Consider the following 17424-nt stretch of genomic DNA (forward strand, 5'->3'; position numbering starts at 1 on the left):
ACATTTAAAAATTATTTGTAATAACTTAATTCTAAATAATTGGTAAGTAAAAACAAATCATGTAAATGATAAATAATTTTTCTGAGATTAACAATAATAGTGAGACAATAGACCAGTATTTTTGGAATGAAGCAATTCTTAGGAGAAAATTAGTTTCTCTTTACACTTTAGTCAACAACCAAAAGAAAGAATGATCAATGAATTCAACATGCAAAAAAAAAAACAACTAGAAAATCAATAGATAAAAAACCTCCAATTAAATTTCAAAATAGAAATCTGAAAAATCAAAGAAGTTAATAAAATGTAAAGTCAAAAAATTTTAACTAAAAATAAAATTGAGTTCATTTGGGGGAAAGCAAATAAAAAAGGTAAACTATTGGCTGATTTGTTTTTTTTAATTAACAGAATCAAAAATTAAAAAGGAAAACTTACAACAGATGAAGAAAAATTAAGTAAATTAGGATTAGAAACAATTTTGCCCAATTATATGCTAATAAAACTGACAATCTAAGTAAAATGGATGAATGTAAACAAGTACAAAGTGCTCAGATTAACAAAATAAGAATAGAAGATTTAATAACCCAATCTCAGAAAAAGAAACTGAAAAAAAAAACTATGAATGGTCTCCCAAAGGGAAAAACAAACAAACAAAAAGAAAACCAAGGGCCAGACAGATTTACAAATTCAATCTAAAATTTAAAAAACAATTAATTCTAAACTTACATAACCTGGGGGGGGGGGGAGAAAAGATCTTACTAAACTTCTAAGATATAAATGTGGTACTGCTATGTAAATCAGAAAGTGTCAAAATCTAATGAATATGCCTAATAAATTTATTGATACAAAATTTTTAAATCAAATGTTAATAAGGAGAAGACAGCAACATATTTATAAAGAATATACACTATGATCAGATTGGATTTATTTTTTTTTTTAAACCCTTACCTTCCGTCTTGGAGTCAATATTATGTATTGGCTCCAAGGCAGAAGAGTGGTAAGGGCTAGGCAATGGGGGTCAAGTGACTTGCCCAGGGTCACACAGCTGGGAAGTGTCTGAGGCCAGATTTGAACCTAGGACCTCCCGTCTCTAGGGCTGGTTCTCAATCCACTGAGCTACCCAGCTGCCCCCCCAAATAATACTTTTAAAGGCATAGCATACACAAAGTTATAAGGAAAACCAATTTTAATAAAACAAAGTTGTCAAAATATTTTTATTTCTTTATTACCAATTACATACTATTGTAATTTCATTACAAATTTCCACATAAGTTTTCCCAAGTTAGATGATTGAATTTATCCCCCTCCCTCCCTTCCCTTCCCTCTTCCAGTGCTGGCAGGAAATTTGATCTGGGTTATACATGTATTATCATGTAAAACATAGTTCATTTTTGTAAGTGAGTAATCTGATTGAATGTCAAAATATTTTTTAAAAGCCCAAGTTCATAGAACGGGAGGTCCTGAGTTCAAAACTGGCCTCTGACTCTTCTCAGCTGGGTGACCCTGGGCAAGTCACACAGCTGGGAAGTGTCTGAGGCCAGATTTGAACCTAGGACCTCCTGTCTCTAGGCCTGACTCTCAATCCACTCAGCTGCCCACCTGCCCCCCAGATTGGATTTATACTAATACAAGATTGATTCAATGTTAGGAAACCTATCAATATAATAAAACATATTAATAATAACAGAAAGTCATATGATGATACTAGAAAATCCACAAAAATTTTTTGACAAGATGCACCATTTATTATAATATTTCTGTTTTAAAATGCTAGAAATCATAGCAACAAAATATACTATTCCTATTAAGGATAAGTAATATCTATCTATAACCACAATCCAACATCTTATGAAATAGGAATAAACGAGAAGACTTTCCAGTAAGATCCAGTGATAAAGGAAGGAACTTTAATAGTATATTATTATTTTATGTAGGGCTTTATGTATAATATTAGTATATTATGTATTTTATGTAGAATTCTAGCCATGGCAATAAGACAAAAAATAGAGGAAATAAGCACATTCAAAAAGAGAACAAAATTATCACTTGTTCAGCCATTCTGGAAAGTAGTGTAGAACTATGCCCCAAAAGACATTAAATTTCATATGCCCTATAACTCATTACTAAGTCTATATTCCAAGAAATTTAAAAAAAGAGGAAATAGGCTTCTATGAACAAAAATGTTCATAGTTGCTTCCAACAAATTACTTTTTTGCTCAACCTGTGCTCAGGAGCTTCTACAATTGACTGTTCTTCTGTAGTAGACGATTCTGCCCTTTCTGTAACTTTTCTTGGCATTTTTGGACATGATGCTGCTTTAAGTACATTTGATCCCTAATAAAAAGAATATTCCCACCAATTCTGCTCTCTGAGTCAATCTCATGCAGAAATCTAAATTCTAACTCCACTTCTGATCTCTTCTTTTCTCTTCTGACCTCTCAGTGTTCATCAAATTGCTTTGACTTTTGGTACTTTAAGCATCTACGGGGCAGTTCTCATTTTTAATTCACTCCACATTTGTTATCTTCACTCTCAAAGGATAGTACACTTGGGGCCTAGTTTTAAGAACTGATCTTAGCTTTAGCCCTGGTAGGTTCACCTCAGCCTTAAGTAACTCCCATTCCAGGAAATCTGATGCTATGAGTGATTTTTAACCATTAAAAGAATTAACAATAGAGGTTTTAGCCATTTTCAAATTATCTTAAAAGTATTTGTAACCAGGTGGAGGATAAAATAAGAAAAAGAACTGATCTGCTAACTTATTTTATCTTTCAATTGCTCTCTCAACTTTCTCTCAATTGAAATTATATAATCTATTTTAATTAGCAAGAAGCATTGTGATTTGGTGAATAGATAAAGTACTGACCTCAGAGTCAGGAAGACCTAGGTTCAGCTGTGGTCTCTCACACCATTGGCTGTGTGACCTGGATAAATCCCTTAACCTCCCAATATTCTAGGAAGCTCTCTCAAGAAATTGCAAAGAAGGATAAAGAGTTACCTTATTTGGAAGTTCCCAGTGAAATTACAGGTCCACCTTCCTCTCCCTGTCTTATTTCCAGTGGTCACAACGTGCCACCTTGGCATTTGGACACCATGATCCACCTTTGCAACAGACGTATTGTAAAAGTTGAGAGAGCAATTGAAATTGATCCAGCACTTATAGAAGAATTTCCTGCTGGTGCCAGTGCAGTTCTAAAGGTATTCAGGGATAGATTTTTGAGAACTCAAAGATAAAAATTCCAAAATGGCAAAGCATCACAGGTGGTGCTTTTTCAAAACATGATTGCGTAGACATTAGCAATTATATAGGATGGCTTATATCTATAGATGTTCTCCTCTATCTAGAAAATGAGCCAAAATTACATCAAGGATATTTTTTATAAAAATGTGAAGGGGAAATAGGAATATTTTTGCAAGTCACATTTATACAATTGCACCAACTGAGTAGGAAGGGGAGGAAAATGTAAGATCGCCTTCAGGGTTTGATTGCAGAGAAGCATTTGAATTAGAAAAAAGATGCACCTTCACATGTCCACAGAGAAGGTTTCACATCATTATTGTACAAATCTCAAGGTCTGGTGTGTTTATTGAGATCATTGCTCAGTAATACATGAGTACTGACATCAAAGTATTGAAACAGAGAAACATATTCACTACAAATATTCTCTGCTATCCTGAGCTTTGTTTTCTATTTGATGCAAACAGAAAGATGTATGATTAATAGAGAAGCTCTCCAGTTATTTCTGTTCACAGAAAACATTGTGTTAGTTATATTGAGCCATGGTTCTATACATTTGCTATAGCAATCCATAGTAATAAGTAAGAAATAGGTCTTACCCATACATTTTGGGGAAAAGAAAGCTGTGTTACCCATATTGATAAGTAGCAGAATAGGTAGTATCTTGTATTAGACAATCTACTAACATCTTTCATAATAGGAATTGAAAATGGAAGGGGATAAGTGCCTGCTATGTGCCAATCACTGTGCTAAGGGATTTTTTTTACAAATATCTCATTTGATTCCTTTACAAGCCCCATATGAGGTAGGATCCATTATTATCCCCATTTTTCTATTTGAGAAAATTGAGGCAGAGTTTAAGTGACTTGCCCAGGGTCCCAAAGCTAGTGTCTAAGACTATATTTGAGCTCAGATCTTTCTGACGTCAGGCCCAGTGCTCTAGACACTGTACCACCAACTGACTTTAGGCAAATGGTTAACTTAAGCCAACAATTGAGAAGGCTGAACTAGAGATGATTTGGGAAATTGTCCAATGCTTTCAGTGATCTCAGACTGACTATTTCCATGATAAAAGACTTTCTAACACTAGTTTACTTCTGGAAAATGACTGTGAATCACTGAATTCCATTATTTGAAAGGTTAAAATTGCAACCCCCAAAATAGTCTAAATCAATTAATTAAATAAACATTTTCTAAGTTAAAAAAATCCAACCCCAAGGGCAATGGACAGATAGTGAGTATGTTATCAAACATGGATGATGCATGAGAAACAGTATAAAAGATAATTACTAAGAATGTGGATGACATAAATAAGAAAGGGACTAGTCACATATTGAAGATTAGACATGACAGATAGCTAGTCCAAGTGGTCTAAAATAGTATACTAGTATACTAAAGAGAGGTATATTACCAAAGAGAATGGGGGGGTGGGTGGGAAATTGGCTCTCAAGGTAGGATATTTCCCCAATGAGGAATTTATGAGAAAATAAGAAAATTTTTTAAAAGATATGGCATTGAAAAGGTAATGGTGTCAGAGAACTGATGATATCATAGATCTATTAAGGCAAGAAATGATATGGAAATAGAATGTAACAGAAAAGGGGAACTTAATAAGAAAATTTAATTAATTTGGTTAGAGGGTTATATGTACTACTATAATGAGCAAAAGATGGAATGAATAAGGAAATAAAGGTTCAATCTATTTTTTATTTATTATTATTTTTACATTTTTTCCATGTTTTTACATGATTCATATTTTCTCCCTCCCCTCATATCTCCCCTGTCCCAGAGTTGACAAGCAATATATTATCACTCACAAAGGTTTAATCTTCTGAGTGTATTGATTTATTAAGCAATTCATACCAACTGCCTAACAAATAAGGACCCTTCCTCAACTGGACCCTGAATACAGGGAGAGACAAACTTTTATTCATTAAAAACAATCAACTAGTTAGTTAGGTCAACTAACTAAAAATAAATAATACAATATTGGGTAATCTGATTTCTAGTTGAATGAAAAAATAAGACTCTCCACATTGGGAGAAGGGGAATGAATAGGTACAATTCAGGGAAAGCAGTATCCCACTGTATACAATCAAAGGAATCCGGAAACAATAACTTATTGATTAGTTTTCAGATAAGACATAGAGTTGCTTGAGATGTACAGTTACGAGAAAACTCCTTCCATCAGCCTTGGATCTGACTGCATTTCTGGTCAGCATAACCTAGGTCCTTAATTAAGAATCTCTGAATAGCAGGTACAGGTGGTCCAGCTTCCCAGCCACAGGGAAAAGGTTCACAGGTTCAACACAATGCAATAAGGTTTTCTCCCAGTGGCCACAACTGAATAAACTTTTCTCACAAGACAGAATTTAAATGAAGCCCATAACTGAATGGAAAGGGAACTGAGCAAGCTCCAGAATTGAGTCACAAGACAGAGTCAGTGTGGTTCTCTCAAGTCTTACAATTAACCATTTGCTGTCCTAATCCCCTCAATTTCTCACACTATAATCTAAGAAGAGTATCATGGTACAGCATCACGCTTTATTGATTTGATTAATTTGTAATGTTTGCTTTTATCATTGAAAAAATGTGCCTTGTGATTCATTCTTATTGTATTTTGTCATCTAATTAATGTGTTCTTTGTTTTTCAGTGTTTGTTGGCTACCTCTGCATAGTGCTCCTTATGCTGCTGCTTCTTATCTTTTGGATAGCGCCAGCTCATGGACCTACCAATATTATGGTGTACATCAGTATTTGCTCATTGTTGGGGAGTTTCACTGTACCAAGCACTAAAGGAATTGGGCTAGCTGCTCAAGATATCTTTCATAACAATCCGTCAAGTCAGAGAGCCCTATACCTTTGTCTGGTCCTTTTAGCTGTACTTGGCTGTAGTATCATCATTCAGTTTCGGTATATTAATAAGGCACTTGAGTGCTTTGATTCATCTGTATTTGGTGCCATCTATTATGTTGTCTTCACCACTTTGGTCTTGCTGGCCTCAGCAATTCTCTTTCGGGAATGGAGTAATGTAGGACTGGTAGATTTCTTGGGAATGGCGTGTGGATTCACTACTGTTTCCATTGGCATTGTACTTATACAAGTCTTCAAAGAGTTCAATTTCAACCTTGGGGAGATGAATAAACCTAACATGAAAACTGATTAAAATACATTAATGGGTATTGGGTGGCTCAGGGAACCAGTAACGGGATATGGTTACTGGCCTGAATTTGACCTAGGTTTGCAGAGACCAAAATGAATAAACATCTCAGATGTTTGAGTTGTTGGTGGAATTAGTAGATGGCCTCTGTCAAATTCCTAGTGAACAAATGTCCATATCCCTAAAATCACCACTACATATGGCATTCATCAGCACTATAGTGGCTATCATCAGCAGAAGGGCCAAGAGCTAAAATAGCATAGAGACTGATGCACTGCCTCCCCTGAAAATTAGATCCCTCCAAAAATATCTGAGGTTTCACATTCATCATTGTGGAATGGCAGTCTAGGCATTACACTTTTCTGTTGACCAGTCCTCTGTTTCTCATTGTCATTAACCAGGAAGCTTTCGAGAATGTCATTTCCTTTTTTAAAAAAAGTTTAAAAGCCAATTTAAATAGAAAAAAAAAAAGTTGGTGCTCCCTTTTCTTCTTAAGATGCTGAATGTTCTCATTTGTTAGATATATACATTGGAAAAGGACATAAAGTATTCATTGGACTATAGGCTTGAAATCCAGCCGTTTTCCTGACCAGACCACTTCCACATTTGTCTTTTTGGATTGTGTATGTGTCTTTGACATAAAATTCAGGTATCTATTCAAATAAAAGACAACCACTAAAAATTAATTTAAAATCCTGTTTTCAAAAAGTAGGTCTCCAAGATCAGTTAATGGCAAACATTGGGGAGGGAAATGGCAAAGAAAAGAAATAAAGAAAAGACATATTTGTTTATTTGCAAATAGGTGTCAAGAATTTAAATGTTTCAGTGCCTTTGTCTTTTAAAAATACCCCTTAAGTTGACTGAGCTAATGAAAACATAGCTTCTTTTTTTAAAAATAACTTATTACACAGAATACAGTTTCTATGGATGTTTTCATATTTTAAATGCATAAATCATCCAGAAAAAGCAATATGTTTCTGGGAAGGTACTCAAAGGCTAAAACTACTTCAAGGCTATTTGGATTTCTTAAGTATGTCACTATCATCAGACTAGACAACTGGGTATATATGAATATATGTAGTTCAACTTGTGTAATGGGCATCAATACCAAATTCTAGCCCTAAGTTCTTTGATTCTGTAGGGTAATGTTTTCTTTCAGAAAGAAATGTGTATCTTGAATAAATGGCTTTTCAGAAATAACTCATTTGCTAGATAATAATGCTTTCAAAAGAGAGAAAACTGCAAACCACCCTTGAGACAGTACACAGACAAAAAAGTTGGGAGGACAAAAAGTAAGCTAAAGCAAATTTCTATAAAATGGGAAGGAAACTAGTTTATAGTAGAGCATTTGCAACATGAATATTCTAAAGAGTTCATAGCAAGAATTGATGACTACAGATGAGAGAAATTGTTGTCTCATATAGTAGAACATTCTTACTCTGCTAACTTTTCATTCATTAGACTTTGCAAATGCAAATGAGCACTTCATTATACCAGTCTATTGATTACGTTTACTATTCTATACCTAGTAATACTAAATTAACGGAGACCAATTATGTGATATTAAGTCCCAGCAAACTGTTGCTTGCATGATTGGGTGACATTTTAATGAAACAAGGAAATATGGAAAATAAAGATCTAGGATAGAGAAAAGTATGAATTTGTGACTGCAGAGCCTCTTTCTAAGGTAAATTCAGTGGTTCCTAGGAAGGGCCAAAGTTACCTGTAAATGGCAAAAAATATAAAAAGAAACCAAAAAAATGTCAACTGAAAAGTCCTATTAATTAACTGGGCTATGAAAGTTTAGGAAACTTGACAAAGAGAATAAATAAAATTAGACCACTATTTAATGTAAAGAAAATGTTATTAAAATACATCTTATAGAAGTGATTTGTGAATAAGGGTTGAAATATTGTGATGGATCTTTTAAAAGTTTTCAATCTTTGTTATTGTTAACTGATCTACAATAAATGCTCAATTTCTATTAAGACATTTTATTTAACTTTTAGAAGGGGATAATGATTTAGCACAAAATATTTAGGAATGCAAACCCTAATCAATGATCATGATAAAAAGTTTCATGTGTTCAAATTTCAGAACAGGGCTTTTGGGCAAAATTTTCAATTCTCTTAGACACAGAATATTTTCCTATGATGAGATCACCATAATTCAAGGAGGATGTTCATTTGTGGCATAGAAATCCCTTCTATTTTGTCAAACCTGGTGTCTAAGGAATGAAGAAGCTTCTAAAATTCAGTATACTTTATTATAGTTTACTCGAGAACTAGAAATGTCTTTGGTGTTTAGGAATGACATTTTGAATATAATTTTCTGCAATTTTGTGCAGCACTAAATGTCAAAATAAAAATTAAACAGTAGTATTTGGGTACTAGACTAATTCTAAACAGATTCCCCCACCCCTTCCCTGCAACACCTCTGATCAGTGAGGGTTTAAATCCTGGTTTATACTAAAAGTATCTTGTTAGCATAGACCTACTCTTATTTGGCCAAATCATACAAAGTTAATATGATTAGTCCTTTAGGAAAACCATTGAGTTTAAAAAACAAAAAAACTATCAGGTGACCTTGAAGCTTAGTACAAAGCAAATGATATCTGATTTCAAGCAGTCTTCTATAGTTTGTCAATTTAAAATTGATGTAGAAATAGAATGGGAAAATGGATAGAATCATTGCATTTTAATTTTAATTAAAACTTGTGGAATAGGTAGAAGAAATTAGGGCAGTTCTCAGAGTTGAGGCTTTCCAGAAACAGAGAAATAACTTTATTTCAGTACTTTCTCTTTTATTATAGAAAACACTCTAATATTTTAAAATGCATTTTTCAAAGTCAAATAATTTCAACAAGCATTTATTAAGACCTTCAATATGCCAGTCACTCACCTAAGCACTGAGGATACAAAGAAAGGCAAAAAACCCAGAAAACATTCAATTTACACATAAGATAAATTGGGCATAATATTAGTGGGAAGGCACTAGCATTAAGTGGGATGATGATTTGTAGCACCATGATATGGTTTTTCTTCTCTTTTTCCTTTGAAAACATTAAAATCATAACATTACCAATGTACCCATATAGACACCTCTCACCTTCTGAGCATCTTTAAATCTTTGGCTGAAATTATAATTAGATTAGACTGTTTAGATTTCATATTGATATACATTTAAAGGGACAATTGTCCTCCTGCCTGGATGGTGCCTTGTTCCCTCATTTTAATTTTTTTGTTTTCAACTTTTTTTAATCCTGTTCTATGAAATGTTAGGACCATGATGGATCCTTCTTCAGACCCCAAGCTGATAGGCCACGCCAAAACAGTTTTTTCTGCATTCTCACTTCCTTTTTTATAGAGAAAAGGCAGCCTGCTAACTGCCAAATACTCATCTACACCACAATGGGAATGACAAAATCTAGAGCCTTTGGGAAGGAATCCATGATTTTCTAGTGGCCTTGTTCATCACTTGCACTGTAACCACAGCCTTTTCAGAGTAGAATGATAGTGAAAGATATGTTTTGCTATTGGTTCAGCAATAAGCAATATACTTATAGTTCCCGTTTAGCAAGTCTATAATTTGCCTTCTTTTTTTCTGTGTTTTATGTGTGGCTCTCTTCCCTCTTCTCCCTCAAGAAGTCTTATTCTTTTCTTGAGCCATATTCTTTGCATTCCATGATCCTATGTCTATTTTCTGGTATAAGATGTCACTGTTAAAATGTGCTGTCAGTTTTCATCTTCTTTATCCCACAACAAGCGAACACTTTATAAATAATAGATAGGACCTGCCAGGTGAATGAATTACTTTCTGAGTATAAGTTAAGTACTTTTGAGATGTATTCATTTTAAGGCAATTTTATTGTCATTTAATAAGGTAAAGCTCCCAGGCTGTAAAAATAGTCATATTCCTTGCGGGAGGAAGGTGTCTACTTACTAAGAGTAAACATATTTTGATGACTTATTTTCTCAGTATCTAAAATGATTTTCAGAAAAGCAGAGAAGGAAATGAGTATGTTTCTTTAGAGATCTAAGCCATCTCATAACTCTGTTATTCTGATTTAGGCTTAACAGGCTTTAACTATTGTGGCTTACTGTCCTGAAAGAAATGACTGCACCTCCCAAAGTACCTGACACTTGGAAAGTAATTTGCTCACTAAGCAGATTTTGATCTAATATTCACATCCTGCCATCTCAGGGAGTAAAAGTATATTATTGACTCCTAACACTTGTCTTCCTCCCTTTGGAAAAGCAATCTTTGATTATTTTAGGGTTTATTTATATTCATATTTAAGTGCAAGGGTTGTATCACTTCTGAATCCAAAAGAAAAAGATTCAGAATTTGTAAATGGAACATTGTCTCAAGATAAGAGAGTTGATGGTATAATATACCTCGACCTATTTTATATTACTTAGAAGTATGTTATGTTGCTTTTACTGTGGGATTAGTCTTTAGGATATATTCTTTAGTGTAGCTAAGCTTTATAAGTAAAGCTAGATTATTATTCTTCCATAGTGTATATGAAAAGATAAAAAATAAGAATTGGCCTAATAATATTTGAGGGCTGTTTTTTTTTTTTCATATAAACTCCCAGCATATGACTAAAGCAACACAAACACTTGTGTTTTAAACAAGTTAAATCTGCATATGAAAAACTTGTGTTTCCATAGAACAATCAAAATTTCTATAACAGTTACCATTATTATTCTGTAGAGTATGAATCTTTTAATTAATGTCACTGGTATGAAATGTAGTATGACTAGGGCATAAATCAGAGAACTGAGAGTAAGGGTTTATTTGTTCTTTTATCCTTAAGCCAGTGACTTGTGCAACCCTGTGAAAGTTAAGTTATCTCTGTGCCTCAGATTTCCATCTGTCAAATGGGGATAATTCTTCACATAAGTTGTTTTGAGGCTTGATTGACATTTGGAAGTATTTTGATAACTTTAGAATAAAAATACTATATTAAATGACAAAATCAAATCACAACTTGACAAAGTGTCTCCGTATATGTTCAATGTATAATTTTGAGCACAGGAAAAAAAAAGAAATAGTGGATTATTTATATAAAAATAGAAAGCTTTAATTTTCCTTTTTTCCAAAAAAAAGAAGGGTTTATTATTATTATTATAAGTCTCAAGATAAAGGAAAAAAAGAACTGCACTGAAAAGTCAAATTTTGTTTGCATGATGAACCACTCTGATCTTCTAACTTAAAAAGAGGTCTTTATAGGCTTTTGAAATATACCTAGATTTGTGTTCACTAGAGAATTTATAACCTGTAAAAAGATGTTGAAATTTCCTGTTAGAACAATTTGTAATTAATTATGCTTAAAGTCTTGCCTTCAAGGAGTTCAGTCTTTATAATTAACTCTTTGATATCCAGGAGCACAGTGTTCACTGCTCCCACACATTTCTGATGTATTTTGCATTCACTACAGTAACTGTTGGAAATTCCTAAATTATTAGTGCCAAATTATCATAATGAAAAGCTAAGATTATTTTATTTTGTTACTCAGAAATTATACTCAGAAATCTAATGCTTTCCCATGTAGAAGGCTTGCAATTTGAAGGGGGAAAGATGCTGTTTACACAGTAACTTCCTGAATGTGGTTTTTAAAAAATGAAAATATTATTTTTTTGAAAATTGGAATGTAAAACATTAAAGGGGAGGCAGTAGTCTAGAACACAAAAAGGCATAATTGTATTTGGTTACATAAATGCTATTTTAGTGTGGTTGCATCAAAGGAGATCAAAAAGACCTATTTTATTAGCCTCCAAATACTGTATATACATTTGTTAATGGCTAAGAATTCTCACCGATCTTTTGCTTTTTAAAGATAGTCTTGGCATGTGGTAGTTGCCTCATGTAAATTATAAAAGGCTATTTACTAAGTTTTCCAATAACTTATTTATTATCCTGTAATGTGTTTTAAAATAAAATAACTTATTTCTAGCTGACACTTATTTTGTTGTTGTTTTTATGCCTGAAATATTTCTATAGGCACAAGATCTAAATTACCTAAATTCTTTGCTAAAAATTTTTATTATAAAGTGTCTTGTTTTTTTATATTTATTTGTATGTGAGGAATTAATTCAGGTTGAATTTACCTCTAAATTATACTGTAAAGGATGGAACCACTGAAATACGCAATTTCAGTATTATATAATGACAACTCCATTCTGCTACCAAAGAACACTATATTTATTTGTTTTGATATATTTGGACAATATTTTATATTAGATATTTTTAAAAGCTAAAAGCAAATGGTGCAGCTTTTAAGTATCTGTCCTACCTCACAAGTCATTTTTATGTGCAAACATAAAATACCATTGATTCTAGAGAATGAGATTGGAGCAAAGAGATTTATTTGTTCTTGGGCTAAACCTTAATGGGACCACTAAATTATTATTATTTTTCAATCTTGCATCTGTTTTGTTCATAGGGACAGTGTGGTATAGTGGAAAGATTACTAGCTCTGGAATTAAAAGATGTGAGTTCAGATTTTCCTCAAATGATAACTAGCTGTGTGAACCTGGACAAACTCTTTAAGTATTCCAAGCCCAAGTTTCTTTGCCTGTAAAATGAGGGGTTGGACTAAATGGCCCTTGAAGTTTCTTCTAGCTCTAGGCTGATGATCCTATATGTTGACTCTATGTTCCCAAAGACTGTGTGAATGGAATGAAATTCAAGTCCTGGCAAAACCTACCAAACTGGAAAAACTTCAAGAACAGACCAGGTGCCAGACTGTGCATCTGTTGTAGATACAGAAATACTTAACCCCTAAATATCTTTTCCCTCTTTCCTGTCACTATCATAGCTGAATACCCATAACACTATTGTCCTCTTTTTTTCTTACTAAAACATTACCCCCCCCCAAAAAAAATTTTTTTCTAGGATTTACAAGGGAAAAAAAGAAGGCACAAATTCATAAATATTACCACAGAGTAAGGCCATGAGGAGAGTCAGTTGTGGGGACAAGAACCCTAGATTTTAAGTCACATAATAGTATAAGTCACATAATCTTAAGTCACATAAAAAAAATAAAGTTTACATTCTAGTTCCTCTGTTTGTTAGCTTGGTGACCTTCAGTAAAACACTTAATCTCTCTGAGCCACATTTTCCTCATCTATAAAAACAAATGTTTCAAGATATTCTCCAAGGCTCCTCATAGCTGCAAATTCTATCATCAGACTTCCTTGAAGATGAGAAAATGGAAAGAATTCAAGAACTTTTATACCCCTCACAGATCTAAAAACCCAATTTAATCCTCCCTTTATCCTACCACAAAGGAAAGAGGGGAAAGAACAAAATGGGGGGAGTTTGGGTGCCCATAGTTAAATATGTCAATCGTTTCTCAATTTTCTCCATGATATCATTAGTCTCTTCCTCTTTTTTTTTTTGTTTCCCTTTGAAACATAGAGCAGTTTTCTGTAATTCTTCAAGATTCATCTGTGACCAGCTTGGGCAATGTGTTCTAAAATAATCCCTAATCACTTTGCAAGAGTTATTGACAAAGTGCCTTCTAATTTGTCTTATGCAATTTTCTTTAGAAAGGTCAAAATCCAGGTATCAACCCCCAAACTCTGTCCATGAATTTGGAGGATATCTCTTCCTCATTTTGCTTATTTCTTTCAAATTCTGTCCACTTATCTGTACTGTCTGCACACTCTCTCATGGTATAAATAATCCTCAGAGTTGTTATGTCCCATTCAGTATCCTGAGATGGCCAGTGTGCTGCATTGCACCCCTGGGCTTTATTGACATGAGAAATTATTTTATTTTTCTCAAGTTCAGTTAAAAAAGCCTGTAGCAAGTTTTCAACATCTTTGTAAGATGGACTATACTGAAAAAATATGTCTGTCATCTTTTTCATTACCAGAAAGGGATCTTGTTCATATGTGGGAACATTTCGTGTGAATTCATTTATTTCTTGGGGAGTAAACAGTATATTGTGCCATAGAGTCACCACATCCCCATTGCATCCTATTTCAGGTACTTCTCTTAGAGGAAAAAGGCCTCTAGATGAATTTGGTACATGTGAGTCAGTTTGACTAAAAGGAGTTTCTTTAGGACAAGATTTCCTCAGGGCTGGAATTGGTTTTTGGGTAGGAGAAGGAACAGGAGAAATTGGGATTTCAGAAGTTTGGGTTTCAGGAGAAGGGTCTTAGGAATTAATTTCAGCCAAGATTTGCAGACCACAAGAGAAACAGTCTGTTAGCTGAGCTTTAGTAGAGGTGTTTTCCATCTCCATTTCGGGGAAGGGAATTTCCTCATTTAGAAGTTCAGAAACAGGTTTGTCAGAGTCAGACATGCTTTTGGTGGGGTCAGTATTTGCTAATTGATCTTCTAAGAAGTATTTTAAATTATCCAATTGGTTTTGCATGTTGTCCTGCATTTTAGCTTCAATTTTTTTTCAAGGTAGCATTTCTCATCACAGTATCTAGGAGTGTATAAAAATGAAATTACCTAATAACATAAGAAATTGGAGGTATTCTGGAATCTTAAATATCCCTAATTCTTCAAACACCATACAAATGTCATAGAATGTAGTATTCATTTTTATATATATTTTGTAATTATTTAAAATTTTGGTTTTAGTTAGTAGATGTCACTACTGGCTAGGGCTTAAAATCAGGGAGTGAAAACAAAAGATTTGGGTGTAGTGGTCTCTTTTTTTTAAAGAGCCTTTTAATCCAATCAAGTCCCCTAGGCCAAAAGGAGACAGAAAACAAAGCCTGAGTTTTTGTTTGATTCAGGAGGGATCACAAGCCTCCTCTACTTTACATTCAGGGTAAAACAGTTTCTCTCTTTGAGTAAAGCCTCCACTTTTCCTAGTGGGCCTCACAGGTTTTTGTTGTTTTTTTTTGTTGTTTTTTTTTTACTCTTTACTTAATTTTAAAACTAGAGACACATGGGGAACAGGACAAGGCCAAAACTTCCTCCAGGTTTTTCTCACCGCTAGTTAAGAGTAATCTAGGCAATATTGTCAGTGAGGGTTGCCTAATTAGGTTGTTTGTCCCCTAAGGGAAGGGGGATTCATACATAAATAGCTTCCTTAGTCCTGCCACTTTTAGGTTAAAAAAAAAAAGTCTGTGTTCAATTCAAATTAAGGAGAAAAGAGAAAAAAACTGTTTTATACTTACCTGATCTCACAGCTGTGTTTCGAACTGCTGAGTTAGATGCTTAAAAGACTGATTTGAGGAAGTAAGAAAGAGAGAAAGGAAAGAGGTTTCACAGAAATTTGAGGGTCCTGGTCACACCCTTTGTGGATTAGCCAGATTCTAAGGATAAATTTTAGGGTTGAGACTGAATATAAATTTAATTGGTTGTCAGGGATTAATTCAAATCCCAAATAAAATACTCAAGTCAGTTTGGAAATTTTATGGTGGTTTAATTAATATAGAGGGAAGGAATTCAGAAGAAGAGAGAGGGAAAAGGGTATAAAGAATTCTTCAGCCTAGCCTGAGCCAAGGGGAGTTGAAAGACCTTTCAACCAGGAGGCCTCTGAGATGAGGAACCTCCTAGGAGGATGGCATTTTTAGGAAACTAAAGGAAAGGGAATCAGCCTAAACTCCAAGAGAGCTCAGAGAAGATGCCTCACCTGACCTACAATATTAAGCTTCTCCCAGTTACTGTATCAAGGACGCTCACCGCTAAACCTGGAGAATAGCTGCAGCCACACCAAGATGCGAAGATGCTCAGCACGCTGCCACCAGCCACCTCTCTGCCACAAGAGCCAGAGTCACCTCTCTGCAAAAAAAAAAGAGCCCCAAGAGAAGAAGTGACACAAAATATATAGACCATTTTTGCATCACTCCCTGCATCTCACATGCACCAATGGTAGCTTAAGCTTGACTTAGGACAGCCCAGGGGATCTATCAGTTGTTTCTGATTTGTCATTTGCTAGCACATGTCTGTCATAGACCATCCTTCTCAACACTTAATGCTTAAGTAGGGGTGTAGACATCCCTGCTTTGTTAGACTAAGCAGGGTGGAGTAAATCTAAAATTCACACTTAACCCTCATTACCTAGCCCTTACAACTCTTCTGCCTTAGAACAAATTGGTTCTAAGGCAGAAGGTTAGGTTTTTAAAAAATCTTTTGTCTTTATATCACCTATATTTCTCAATTTAGCCATCTTTTATAACAAAGAATAAATAGAGGGGGAACAATTCATCGAAACTTATCTAGCATGAGACACTTGTCTCATTTTCTAACTCTTAAAATTCACATGATATGCCCTCATTCAAATTGCTACTTTCAATGCCCTCATTCAGCCACATAGGAACTGTTATAGTTTTCTGTCTATACACATATACATCTATACATATATACATGTATATGTGTGGTTTGTATGTATGTATGTATGTATGTATGTATGTATGTATGTTTTCCATTTCAGGGGTTACCATGACCTAAAAAATATTCATCACCTGGTGGTCAATCTTCTGGTGATGAGATTCTCAATGCTCAGTTAGGCTGGTTTTTAGCCAAATGACAAACTATCACCAGGTCTTCCTTTCCAAGGAATAATTTATTAGAATTTATGTTGGCACAGTTTTACCTGCATATTCATTGGAATAGAACTTATTTTTTCCTTTTCCAATTTTCTAATTTGAGCGGCATGCATGGATTTTCTCCTTTTCCCATTCCTAGGGTCAATGCTTTGTTACTATATAATATATCCTCAGTATATACAATATAGAATATATTCTGTATAACATATCCCTCAATTTTGTTGGGGAAAAAAACTGTATTAGTAAAATGTGATCAACTTCCTCAGTTTCTTTTGCATTCACTATGATTGCCTTTCCATTCTAAGTTTGATAAAAGATTTTTCTGCCTTTTTAAAAAATAAAAGTAATTGATTTTTTATTAATTGGTCTTTTAAAAATTTAGTTTCCTCCATTGGTTTCCTAATGATTCATCTTCCATTTTATTAATTTCTGCTCAGGCCGCAGTAATTGCCTTCTTCTTGCCTTCCTTAGATAAATATCTTACTCATTTCATTTTTTAAAAA

General features: G+C 34.0%; 1 protein-coding gene across 1 annotated transcript in view; it reads left to right on the forward strand.

Annotated features, from left to right (window-relative positions):
• The window catches only part of NIPA1 (NIPA magnesium transporter 1), a 66012-nt gene extending 53649 nt beyond the window's left edge, over nucleotides 1-12363 (forward strand). Inside the window, exon 5 of the mRNA XM_001366257.5 lies at nucleotides 5890-12363. Coding sequence (XP_001366294.2) covers nucleotides 5890-6401 — 512 coding nt within the window. The 3' untranslated portion in view covers nucleotides 6402-12363. The remainder of the gene's footprint in view (nucleotides 1-5889) is intronic.
• Nucleotides 12364-17424: the final 5061 nt, after the last annotated feature.

The sequence above is a fragment of the Monodelphis domestica genome, chromosome 8, assembly GCF_027887165.1.
Source record: "Monodelphis domestica isolate mMonDom1 chromosome 8, mMonDom1.pri, whole genome shotgun sequence".
NCBI lineage: Eukaryota > Metazoa > Chordata > Mammalia > Didelphimorphia > Didelphidae > Monodelphis > Monodelphis domestica.